This window comes from Gouania willdenowi, chromosome 10 (assembly GCF_900634775.1).
Source record: "Gouania willdenowi chromosome 10, fGouWil2.1, whole genome shotgun sequence".
In the NCBI taxonomy this organism is placed as follows: Eukaryota; Metazoa; Chordata; class Actinopteri; order Blenniiformes; family Gobiesocidae; genus Gouania; species Gouania willdenowi.
Genome location: NC_041053.1, coordinates 28,613,909 through 28,626,317, shown reverse-complemented (window position 1 = coordinate 28,626,317; position 12,409 = coordinate 28,613,909). Strand labels below are relative to the sequence as shown.

At 38.9% G+C, this 12,409-nt stretch overlaps 1 protein-coding gene across 1 annotated transcript; it reads right to left on the bottom strand.

Annotated features, from left to right (window-relative positions):
• Positions 1-312: 312 nt before the first annotated feature.
• On the bottom strand, positions 313-6,231 carry LOC114471122 (P2Y purinoceptor 4). The gene is made up of 2 exons (XM_028459721.1): positions 6,036-6,231; positions 313-2,361 (listed from the first exon to the last, which is right to left on the bottom strand). Exon 2 carries the CDS (start codon positions 2,322-2,324, stop codon positions 1,245-1,247), a length of 1,080 nt encoding a protein of 359 aa, XP_028315522.1. The 5' UTR covers positions 2,325-2,361; positions 6,036-6,231; the 3' UTR covers positions 313-1,244.
• Between the last annotated feature and the right edge of the window lie 6,178 nt (positions 6,232-12,409).

Here is a 12,409-nt window from a genome sequence, read left to right as displayed (position 1 = left end):
TCGCACAATCGATTTATTTTTTTTAATTTTTATTTCAAAACCTATTCTGCTTTTTCACTAAAATGTGCAGGTAGGTCTTCACAGAAATGTTGTCACTGTTTGTTTAAGGAACCAATATATTGTTTACTGGAATATTGCACTATAATGGTGTCACTGGTACGAAAAACCCTATTTTTTGTTTACAGAAAGCACGATTGGAGACACTTATTTGTTTACATTGGTATATTGACACTTATTTACAGAAATGTTGCACTAAAATAGTGTCATATATTTTCACTTAATTTTTTTTTCTTGTTATGTCATAGATTATCATAGATTGACTTCTGACCAAAATATCGATAATCGCAGTATTGCCATATCGTGAGATAATCATTATCGTGAGCTTTGTATCGCGTATCGTATAGTGAGGTATCCAGAGGTTCCCACCCCGAGTTGTTAGTTTTTTCACCTCTGCTGATCTGCTGGAATTTACAAACACATATATTCACATTACCATATTTTGTCAATTGCTCTAAAGAAAAGAGACAATATCATCACAAAAGCACACACAGAGGTAAAAATTCCCTTTGACCTAGGGCTGGGCGATATGAACCAAAATTCATATCTCAATATTTTTTTCTGAAAATGGCGACATATGATATAATTCTTCATAATTTTAACTCAGGAAAGTCTTACCAGAAAGACAATTCAGGGTTAAATTTGCTAATTAAAAATGCCACACAGGCACATTTGTTAAAAAACTGCTGCACAATATGTGCCACTTTTGGCTTTTTCTCCACTAAGGGACAGCATGTATGAGTGAGTTCTGTATTCAATGTAGCTAATTTAAGGGAAGATCTGGGTTAGGAGAAACTCAGAAATCCATCTAACTGTACTTTCCATGCTGTTCTAAGAAGTAGCAAAAGCAGCAACTCCTAAAAAAAAGTATTTTATTACAATATACGTAAGCTATAAAAAAGAATCGATACAGACGATATTTTAATTTTCTATATCGCCAAAATAGAAAACGCGATAAATCTTGAATCTTAATATATTGCTCAGGCCTAGATTGATCTTATAAATAGTTTCAAGAACTGAACCAGGGATCCAGCAGAATCATTGATGTTCACTGATTAGACGAACACAAAGGTCAGACAGAGGCTCTCCAAGACCAGAGTGTTAATAGTAAATGTGTTTGAGCAAACTCTAAAATGTCCCAACTCTTTATCAAATCCTTTTTTTAAAAAAAAAAAAAAAAAAAGGATTCATCTCTGATCTTCTCCGATGGCTGAATTCTTATAAACCAGACTCATGCTGTTATTGTTAGGCTGAGCCTGTTCAGGAATCTGTAGATTACTTGTCCTCTGTCTACGTGATGACAGGATGGACATGAATTTGGAGCGGTAATGATCCCCCGCCAGGAAATACAGGATGGGATCGATGCAGCTGTTAACACTGGCAAGCGGCCTGGTGATTTTATAGGTGAAGTTTACAATGTTGAGGAACTCACAGTTGAGCTCCAGCACGCGGGAAGTGTAATAGAGGGTGCGCGTGATGTGAAACGGCACAAAGCTCACTGCAAACACCACCAGCACTACAACGATGAGCTTGAGGGACTTCTGGTGAGATGCGGTGCCTTGTCTGCCGGCAGGTAATCCCCTCCTGGGCTGGCAAAGGGTCCTCGCCATCAGGCAGTAACACACCACGATGACCATGAATGGGACGCCGAACAACAACACCATGACGACGGAGCTGTAATCCACATACTCTTCAAAGTCCTCCTGTCGAGTGGTGTCGTGGCACAGGGTGTCGTTGTCCCTCCTGGAGGTGGTGACGAAGATGAGGTTCGGCACCAGGCATATGGTCACGACGGCCCACACCGTGAAGCACACCAGATGAGCGTGGCGAGACTTGACCAGCGTCAGCGCCTTGATGGGGTGGCAGATGCCGAGGTAGCGATGCACGCTGATGCACGTGAGGAAGAGGATGCTGCAATACAGGTTGGCGTAGAAGAGGAAACGGACAACTTTACAAGCTGCAGCGCCGAATGGCCAGTCGCTGCGGTTGGCATAGTAGTAGATGAGAGTGGGCAGGGAAAGGACATAGAGGAAGTCAGACAGGGCCAGGTGGAACATGTACACTGTGCTGGGGTTCCACGGACGCATTTTGAGGAAGAGCCATAGAGCGGCAGCGTTGAGCACGAAACCAAAGACGAACACCAGGCTGTAGGACACAGGCAGCAGGATGTATTTAAACTCCTCATCAAAGCGACAGCTAGAGTTGAAAATGGAGATGAAGACTTCTGGTTGGTTGTGCAGGCTCTGGTTGCTGGGGACTCTTTCCATGATGGTGGGATCGATTTTCAAGACAGCATTAAACACCCTAAAAAAGAGTTTCAAAATAGTTACTTCTAATTCACATGAACTGAATCTGCAATCATGATAATACAGTAAGTTTGCAATGATGTGGTTATGTTTTTATCTAATGGTCTGGGATGTCATATGTTGCAAACACTTCAGCCTGTCAAAAAACTGATGTTGTTTCGTGGCTTGTTTTTTTCTTTACAGTGAAATTCAAATGATCTCTTTGTGATCATTTCTTTCCCAGTTCAAAAGCACTTACTGTATGTGGTTAGATTGATTAAACTGAGCTCAGAAGCTAATGTATTGTCTCTGTGTATAATATCTCACTGTGTTTAGACTGTCATAGGCTACTCAGACAGGGTGGGGTAGGGGGCGTCGGGGGGAATTACTAAGATGCTGGCTTTTAGCCCACACAGTGTTTATTTTGTGCTGCTGTATGTACATAAGACAAATAGACCGACATTGTTAGATATTTATTTGTTAGATATTATCATTTTATATATATATATATATATATATATTGGACAACTTGTTTTGTTATTTCAGTCACTTAAACTATAATTTCATACCCCTTAATAAATATGGATATAACAGAAGTCAAAGCACATTATTCCAGTTTTAAAGTCTTTACACTGGCTCCCAGTCAGTGCCTAAAAATAGTCTTTATTTTTATTTTTATTTTTTTGTCTGCACATGCTGTCAAAGAGGGCGCACGGTGGCTTAGTGATTAGCACGTCCGCCCCACAGCAAGAAGGTCCTGGGTTCAAGCCCTGGGGTGGACACTTGGGTCCTTTCTGTGTGGAGTTTGCATGTTCTCCCCGTGCTGCGTGGGTTTCCTCCGGGTACTCCGGCTTCCTCCCACAATCCAAAAACATGACTGTAAGGTTGATTGAAGTCTCTAAATTGCCCATAGGAGTGAATGAGAGAGTGAATGGTTGTCTGTGTCTGTGTTGCCCTGTGATGGACTGGCGCCCTGTCCAGGGTGTACCCCCGCCCAGCGCCCTATGAGAGCCGGAGATTGGCACCGGCAGACCCCCGCGACCCTGTTAAAAAACGGGAATAAGCGGGTATGAAAATGGATGGATGGATGGATGCTGTCAAAGGTCAATACTACAAGAAGTGCAATCATTATGAGACAGCAATGCATGTTTTGTTATTGCAATAAAATAAATTGATTTATTTTATTGCTTAATTGTGACCATCACCAGCCCTCCTTAAGGAAGGGTAAGAAATATTTTATTAGAGGGAGGATATAAAAAGGGAGAGCAGTGTTACACCTAAGTGGAGAGGGAGGGGGAGGGGAAAGGGAGCAGGGAGGAGAGACTCAAGGTAGGAAATAGAAAGGGTGGGGAGAATAGATTGTTTTACAGTGAGGGTGAGATGTGAAGTTGTAGAATATATTGTGCCTATTATGTTGTGTAATCAAGCCAGTATAGTGACAAGTGTGAAGCTTAGCTATAAGATAGTCTTTAAAGTTCTGCTGCTGGTAAAGCAAGGCAAGGCAAATGTATTTGTATAGTGCATTTCATACAAAAGGCAACTTAATGGGCTTTAAATGATCAAAAAGTGCAACGGAAAACTAGGGCTGGGCGATTTAGCCTAAAAAAGATTTTTTAAAGAACAATTTGAGTTCCGATTAAATTTTCAGTTACTTAAAAATGACTGCAGAGTGACACCAGATATATAGTCAAAAGTGCAACTTTATCACTGTGATTGAGTCTTTGTCATTCAACAATTTCAAGCTTTAACCCAGGTTAAGGCAAAAGTGCAACAGCAACTTTACAGTAGCTTAAATTTTCTGATGAAGAACTGAAATAACTACATATTCTATAACATATAACATGACAATTAAAAAAATAATAAACTCTTCCCTTAGCATCTCAGCATAGCGCGAGAAAAAAATGAAACGTGCGTGTGGCAGACATATAGCCTAATCAAAGGGTAAACAAATGTAAACAAAGAGGGGGCTGGCTCACATCACGCTACGGTAACCCACAAGGACGGAACTCGAAAAAGTCCAAAAAAACTGTGGTGGGAAATTTAAAAAAAATTAAAATAAATTTAAAAAAAAAAATGATATATTTTTATTAACTCAAATTTGCAAAATCAAAATCAATTTTATCTACAAATTCGATAAATCAATTAATCGATTTTTTTTGCCCAGCCCGACGGAAAACATGCAACAGCTTAAAATCAATAAGAACATTAAAATCGGCAGCAAAAAAACATTTAAAATCATCAACAAACACATTGAATCAACAACAACATGACCAAAAAAAAAAAAACATTGGATGCTGACTTCAGCTCTGCTACAGTTTGTTCCACTTCTCTGCAGCATAGCAACTAAAAACACATCATCATCATGTTTACTGTGAGCTCTGGGCTCCACTACTGGTGTATAAATATGTCAATGGCTTCGGTCCAGAATACATCAGTGAGATGTTAGTCAGGTATAAACCCAGCAGGAGTCTCAGATCTATGGACACAGGTCAGATAGTGGAGCCCAGAGTTAACAGTAAACATGATGACATTGCTTTTAGTTGCTATGCTGCAAATATAATTATTATAACCTGTGTGTCTGTGTGTGGTTGATGGGGTTTGTGGGGATGTTTTTAACTTTGCAAAGCACTTTCAGTTCCACTCTGAAAAGCACTTTTTAAAAAAAAGTTTAATTTCATTTGAAAGAGGTGCAATAAAGAGCTGAAGTCAGCATCCAATGGGAACATTTTTAAATCCAAGTTAAAAACCTTCATTTGCTCTTTCGTACGTAAGCAGATTAGGGCCAATTTAAATGGAGAGAATAATTTTGGGCAAATCAAGAATAAAGTTCAAATGTCGAGAATAAAGTCAAAATGTCAAGATTAAAGTTGAAATTTCAAGAATAAAGTCTGCTAAATAGGTCAAATCTACGGAAGCTGACCAGGGCCAATTCACCATATGACAACAAACAGCAGATGAATGCATGTATGTAAAACTATATTTCAAAGAGATTCTTTCTTTTTTAGCTCCTGAAAACGGCGTTGTAAGTTATTTAAGGACTTTGAAGCGATTATGCCAAAAACTGAATGTGTTCAGAAGAAAAAACCAGTGGTGGAGCATTAAGTCCGTCTGTGGTTATTGAGGAGCTACGGAAACAGATTAGGGCCAGTTTTGATGGAGAGTGTTGTCGTATTTGGTGATTTGGCCCTCGTCTACCTCCGTAGATTAATCGCAAACCTTCGATTTTTATCACGACATTGTATTTTGAGTTTATTTTCGAAATTTTGACTTTAATCTTTGTCTTTTCGACTTTAATCTCAACATTATATTTACACTTTATTCTCGACATTTCAACTTTATTCATGATTTGCCCAAAATTATTTTCTCCATCAAGATTGACTCTAATCTGCTTTCTTTCTATACTGCTTGGACTGAGAAGGATATTTTCATTCATTTCATTGTTTTTATTGATCATTTCAAACTTCCATTTTTAACCACAAGAAAATTGTTAAAGAATGTTTTCTGTTGCACTTGTTTTTTTTTTGTTGTTTTTTTTCATGTAAAGCACATTGAAATGCCTTGTTCTTTGCAAAAGTAAGACACACTTTATTCTCGTTCAGATGATACATTTGCGCTGGTTTTCAGCATAAAATACAGTGTCGTAGTGCCAGTGGCAGTGTTTGAGAGTGAGACCCGACTCATGGCAGAACTCACCCGAACAGAAATAAGGCTCAGCGGGTCGATGTCAGGCTGATCCCTGCACAAAATCCTCCTCACATGCACCCAGAAGCTGATCCTCTCACTCAGCTGGCTTCACACTATAGACACACACGTGTTAAAGTTCATAAATCATGTCGGAGTTCACGGCAGAGACACAGGACGCACGGAGCAGCGGTGCGCGCTCTGTGGACCAACGTGGAAACGGGAAGGAAGTGGTTTTGGTGAGTGGGACGCGCTGCCGCCCCAACAACACGGCGGAGAACATACTGTAGGTTCTTTGTGTGTTAAAAAAGGGGGTACAAAATGTAGGACATCCATTGTCCTATAGCCTGGATGTAAAATGTAATATTTTGTTTTCATTTGTAGGTTCAGTCTGCAAACAACAGGTGGCAGAGAGCATGCAATGCTTTATTATTGGCTCCATGCATCAGACAATGAAGGGGAAGAATTTGTCTTATTAAAGTTCAAAACCGAACAGGGAACCAAAACTTCAGCTAAGATTTGTTTTTTTTTTTTCAATAAAGATTTCTTGACGACTTTCAGTTTCAGTTCACAAAACACTTGATATATGTTTACTACTCATCTTCCAACCACCATGAATCACCTGTGACAGCTAGGTTTGTGGTGTCTAGTAATTACTGTGTATTGCAGAGCCAGTTATTACCACTGCTGACTCTGCATTTATCCTTAACCTTGTAGATTATATAGACATATTTGTGTGTACACTGCTAGTAAAGAAAAAGACATAGGCCGAGAGGCAGTGCTAAATAATCTGTGTACCCTTCGTTCTTTGGTTATTTCGTTTTAAAACCAAATCAAAATAATAATAATAATAATAATAATAATAATAATAATAATAATAATAATTTTTTAAAAAAAACAGTGTGGTGATTTTGTTTTACTGATTTAAAACCAAAACAGAAATGTAGAAAAACCAAAAACCAGATAAGCAGCATTTAAAAAAAAATGTAAAAAAAATTTATACTTATGTGACGGGAAAATTAGAGCGAGAACTGAAGTCCGCTGCACCTGATTTCCCTCCACAGGTCCTGGACTATGTCTCCTCACACCATAGGACTGTTTAGGATTTATTTCAGCAGTTTTCTGGTCCTGCTCCTGTTTTCATTCAGTTTGTGGATGTTTTAGCTCGTAAAAAGCTTCTCACGTTTACATTTTGTTTCATGGTGTTGCGGTCCAAGTAGTATCCAAATAAACTGGTGACTGACTACCGACTATGAGTCTGGTGTGAGGAACAATACGTGTTAGAACTTCTACCATTTGACACTTATGCAAAAACAATTACAGCTTTTTTGAGGAGGGTGAAATGTTTATTTTGCACGTTCTAAATAACGTTAGCCACTAACGGCAGCCGTCAACACACACGGAAGTTGATCACAAGAAACGAGGATCACCAGTAGAGTCATTACACCACCTCTGGTTCCACATATGTGCATGTTTTACATAACATCCATTTTTTTTGTTTTGATTTATTTATGTATTAATAACATTTCAATTCAACAGTAATGTGACTTATGCATTCTTTTTATGTCCGGGAGCAAAAGTCCGCCCAGTCACCAGTTTATCTGGATACTATTTGGACCGTAACACTGTTCGGTAAAGTTGGCAGATATTCGAAAGAAACGTCATCGACACGCAAATGAAGCCTCTTCCGCCAGTGTGAGGTGGACAACATGATACAACATCATTTTTATCTTATCAAATGTAGTAAAAGTCCGTCTGTCATTCTCTGTGGTGAGATTAGAACATGAAGCACTCATCGTTTCCCCCCAAATATCACACAAGCAGAACCAGATTTAAATTTAAAACAGAAAAGCGCTGCTTGTTTGTTTTTCCCGTTTTCCTGTTTCTGGTTTGAAATTAACAAAACAAAAATAGCAATTTGTTTTTTGTATTTTTTGATTTGGTTTTGAAACGAAATAACCAAAGAACGAAGGGTACATGGATTCTAAACGATGCTGTAGTTCAGTGGTTCCCAAGCACGTGTACCCCTGGCAGTACAGGAGCACATTGCAGTGGGTACGCGGAAAGATTTAACAAATAATTTAAAAATAAACGGGACGTGTTTCAAGTTCTTTTTTAGGCTATTTTTTGGAGACATCACCACAAACTGACAGCACCATTGCTCGATAAACTACTATATTTTCTTGTAATTTTATTAAACAGGATTATGTTATGCTGTCACTTTATGCTGTATTTACTTACTATTGAAGTAATCTCAGTTTTGTTTTTGTTTTTCTAACAAATAATTCCACTTTAAAATTCCACTCATTGTTTTGAATTTGAAGCTTAAGCCTTAGGAGGGAACCAATGTTCAAGACATATTTAGGGGTTTAAAGGTAGGGTAGGGGATTTTTTTCCAAATACACTTTTTAAGTTTTTGGTTGAAATTTTTTTTGATGTCCTGACAGAAATCAAGATCTTATGTGCTCTGAAAAAGGAACGAAGAAAACCTGTCACCTGTAGCAGCTGTAAACCTGTAATAAGTTCAACCAATGAAAAAAGACGGTTCATTTTTTTTTAACCAATCACCTCTCCCTGCTCAGTCTCGACCCCTTGAGTGCACGAGCCCACGCTCAAAGCGTAATTTTTTAACACATATAATGCTAAAGTTTAGTGTTTACTTACTGCTGAATGAGACATGAGATGATGAAGTTTCTACACAAGAGAAGCGATGAGCTGAGGTCTGCTTCTGCAGCAGCGTCACTCGTGCATGTGAGTGAGATGGAGCACAGAGGGGAGGGGGGTAAAGGCGGAGCGGTCGGGGAAGCTACATTCAAAATCATGCTTGCTTTCAAAAATGACCTACCCTACTTTTAAGAGAGCCCGTTGTTCCACAAATGAAGAAGCGTATGAAATCACGGATAGGGTATTTATGATGTGGAGAGGGTACACATGATTTAACAAAAATGCGAACAGGGTACACGAGACAAAAAAGATTTGAAACGACTGCTATATAATTCACCTGTGTCAAACTCAAAGCCCTTTAGAGCATCAAACTCGGCTCGCAGGATAAAGTTGGAATTACAGAAAACATTCATCATTGAGTAATTAAGTTGTAGATATCTCAGCCTTTTCAATTACATAAATTCAATGAATATCCACAATATTTGCCAGGGTGCACAATTTTCCCATGCTTTTATCAGATGTCATTTTTTAATTGCAAATTGTTGAAGAACAAATCTTTATCTTTTACAAAATCCTGCAATTTTATTAAAATGATTCCACACATTTTCCCCAAATTGAATAAAAATTGGTCACAAACTGAAGGAAATTTAAAGATTGGATATTGTCTTTAACTTCTATTACTTAATATATATTTATAGTTCTGAATAATGTGAAAAATGATCATTTTCCCACCTAAAATTTGCAACGCACTTGAGATCAAACTTATTTGGCCCTTTAACTGAACTACGTTTGACACCCCTGCTATAGTTTGAGCTGTGCTGTGGATTGGCATCAAATACATTAATTGAAAAGCCTTTAAGTTGGGTGCCTTGCATTGTGGGATCTTCAAAGAAATTGGACACCTAGAAAAAAAGCGTATGAAAGCATGTATAACTGTGCTACTCACACAATTATTCAACCATTTCCATTAGGGAAATGCTGAAAAGGAGCTTAATGGTTGGGAAATGCTGATTCCATTAAGGGTTTGTGTTTAGTCTGCAATGCTCAGGAAAGACGGAACATGTCAAAGTGACATCGACACGAATGGCAGAACCCAAGGTCTCCGTTAAACCACGCATATCCCAAAGCTACTGCAAGGTTGTCGACTTCCGAACAAAACAAGACCAGGGCCACATTCATACACTGATCCATGATCCTCCTAATAAAAGGTTTTTTGATGTGGCTTTAAACTTTGTTGGATAACTTGTTGATTCATTTATAGAGCTGCTCTGTCAGGACTTTAGTTTGATGTGTGAGTGTCCGCAGCCAGTTCTTTAAGTAAGTAGTTGAGTTATATTGACATTCCTACTGGTTTGGATGACAACCACATCAATAACAATAAAAGTGTGTTAAAGTTAATATTTGCACAGCTGTGGTCACAATAGCCACCAGCTCTCACAAGTTTTGAGGCATTTACTTCCTTAACCTTTATAGATATTTTCCAACTAGATTCACATGACAAGGTGTGGAAGACATTGAATCATAAAAAAGCAGCAAAGGTTGTGCAGCAGAGGAATGGGAGCATATAAGTGACTTTACTTAATGAGTTACTTTTAAAAATCAGGTGTGAGAGTTCAAGCAAGATCATGTCTACATAAAATCTGATCATATACACAAAAGATGTCTACACATGCAGTTTTCATTGCTGGATTTATTCTCTGCTAGGTTTAAATTGTTTAAAGACAGTAAGGCAAAGTTCTTAATGTTCAAAGTGTTTATCTACCTTAATGTGAAAATGTAAAAAGATAATAAAGTAATTTGCTTATTAAAATGTTTATAGGAATCTAACAGTGAGTAGTAAAGATAGTTGAGCTGTTTGTTGAACCTAACAAAGTCCATTTTTCAATATTTATTACTAGTCTTGTTCCGATACCCTTTTTCCCCTGAGGCCGATACCCAGTTGCATAGTATCAACCGATACCAATACCTGGGGATACTGCAGTGTTTAAAAATTGATATGACCTATTTTTCTCTGAAAATCAGGTTCTTGAAATCGCCGACGTTTTGTCTCTTGCATAGGGACGTTTATTTGTTACCCGAGGTGAATTCATTCTATAGTCTGGAAGCGTGTGTGATGAAGTGATGGTTGTCAGTCCGTTCAGAGCGACAGAGAGCCAATCACAGCTGCCTCTGTGTGAGCTGGGGCGAGACGAGCTGACAGCAGCAGCCGCTGTTCCGTACAGTAAAGTGATAAGTACATTCATGTCAGAGTCTCTCTAAAACATCAGAAAAATCTCCAATAACACAAGATTAATTCCATACATTTGTCACTAGTCTATATTGAGAAAAAAGTCGCTAAGAGTGTTCAGAAAATATACCGGAAAGGGAGGTTCAGTTTTGGTTTTGGTTTAAATACGGAGCGGAGAGGATTCTACAAATTGCAGCTTTAACTCCTTGAATGAGCCAACATTCTGAGTGAACTCATCATTTTTGTAACTTCGTAAGTTGATCATTTAAACCATAAAAGCGGCGTTCACACCTAATGCACCACGAAATGTTTGTGCGTCCAGATTACATACAAAGTCAATGGATAGACGCGGTCCAAAGGCGAAATCTTTCTTGTGCAGTGGTGCAGTCCGATCCGTTGGCCGTGCGAGCGCGCTCCCCATTTTTTGTGATAATCGCACATTCGCAAGAGTTGAAAATGTTGAATTCCTGCGACTGTTTCGCGTGACGAAAGCCAATCAGAGTCTTTGTTGACGATGACGTCAGGCCATCAACACTGACATTTGTCTGTTCACCCATTCAACCATGGAGTAGAAGCTGTGTGTGACCACCTGGAGCTGTAGGACACGGCCTTTATAACCAGGACCGGACTAGGAAGGATTTGGCGTGGAGGACAATCAGCGAGAAGGTGGTAGTAGCAGGTAAAAGTTCTCTCTGCGGTTTTCATCTTTGAAAGTCGGCACTGAGCTGGGATAGCATTAGCCGCTAATCACACCGGCTTTTTTCACTGGTGGTTTATGTTTATGAGAGGAGAAAAAGGAGCGGATGAACAGAGGCATAAACATGCGCACATTCACAAGGACACATGGACACATGGAGATCAGCAAACGGAGCTGGCTTTATCGGACGGGTGATACTAAAACCCGGAGAAGGAGGAAATGCGTCCCCATACTGCTGCACAGGCTGTAATATCACCATTTTATCATTGTAACGGTTGTTAGAGCTACTATCTTTACCAGGGAGCAACTATGTATTCCTGGTTATTGTTTTCTTTATTCAGCAATTAGTTCCTATCGCACACACAGACACAAACACACACACACACACACACAGTCACCTTCACTTCACGTCAAATAATAATAATAATAATTTTCTAGTCATAATGAGCCTTCTGAAGAGCTGCTGGTAGAGACTGTGGGTGAGACTGCAGTCTCACAATCAGACCCATACATAAAATACTTTTACAGTAATAATAATTATTATTATTACTGATCTGACTTGCCGACTTCCCTAACTAAAGAATCCACGTTTACCTGAACTACTGTCAAGTGCTGTATATTGGCCTGAGGAATCATTTAATCATTTAAAATAACTCATGTGGGTCAACTCTTTAGGTCAAACAGCCCGTGGTGTGCCTTTAAGTTTAAACAACATTAATATGTGTGACTGCAGCTGCACCAAGTGTTAATAATTAACATTAAAAATCCTGTACATGATGTATTTCCATATAGTCATGA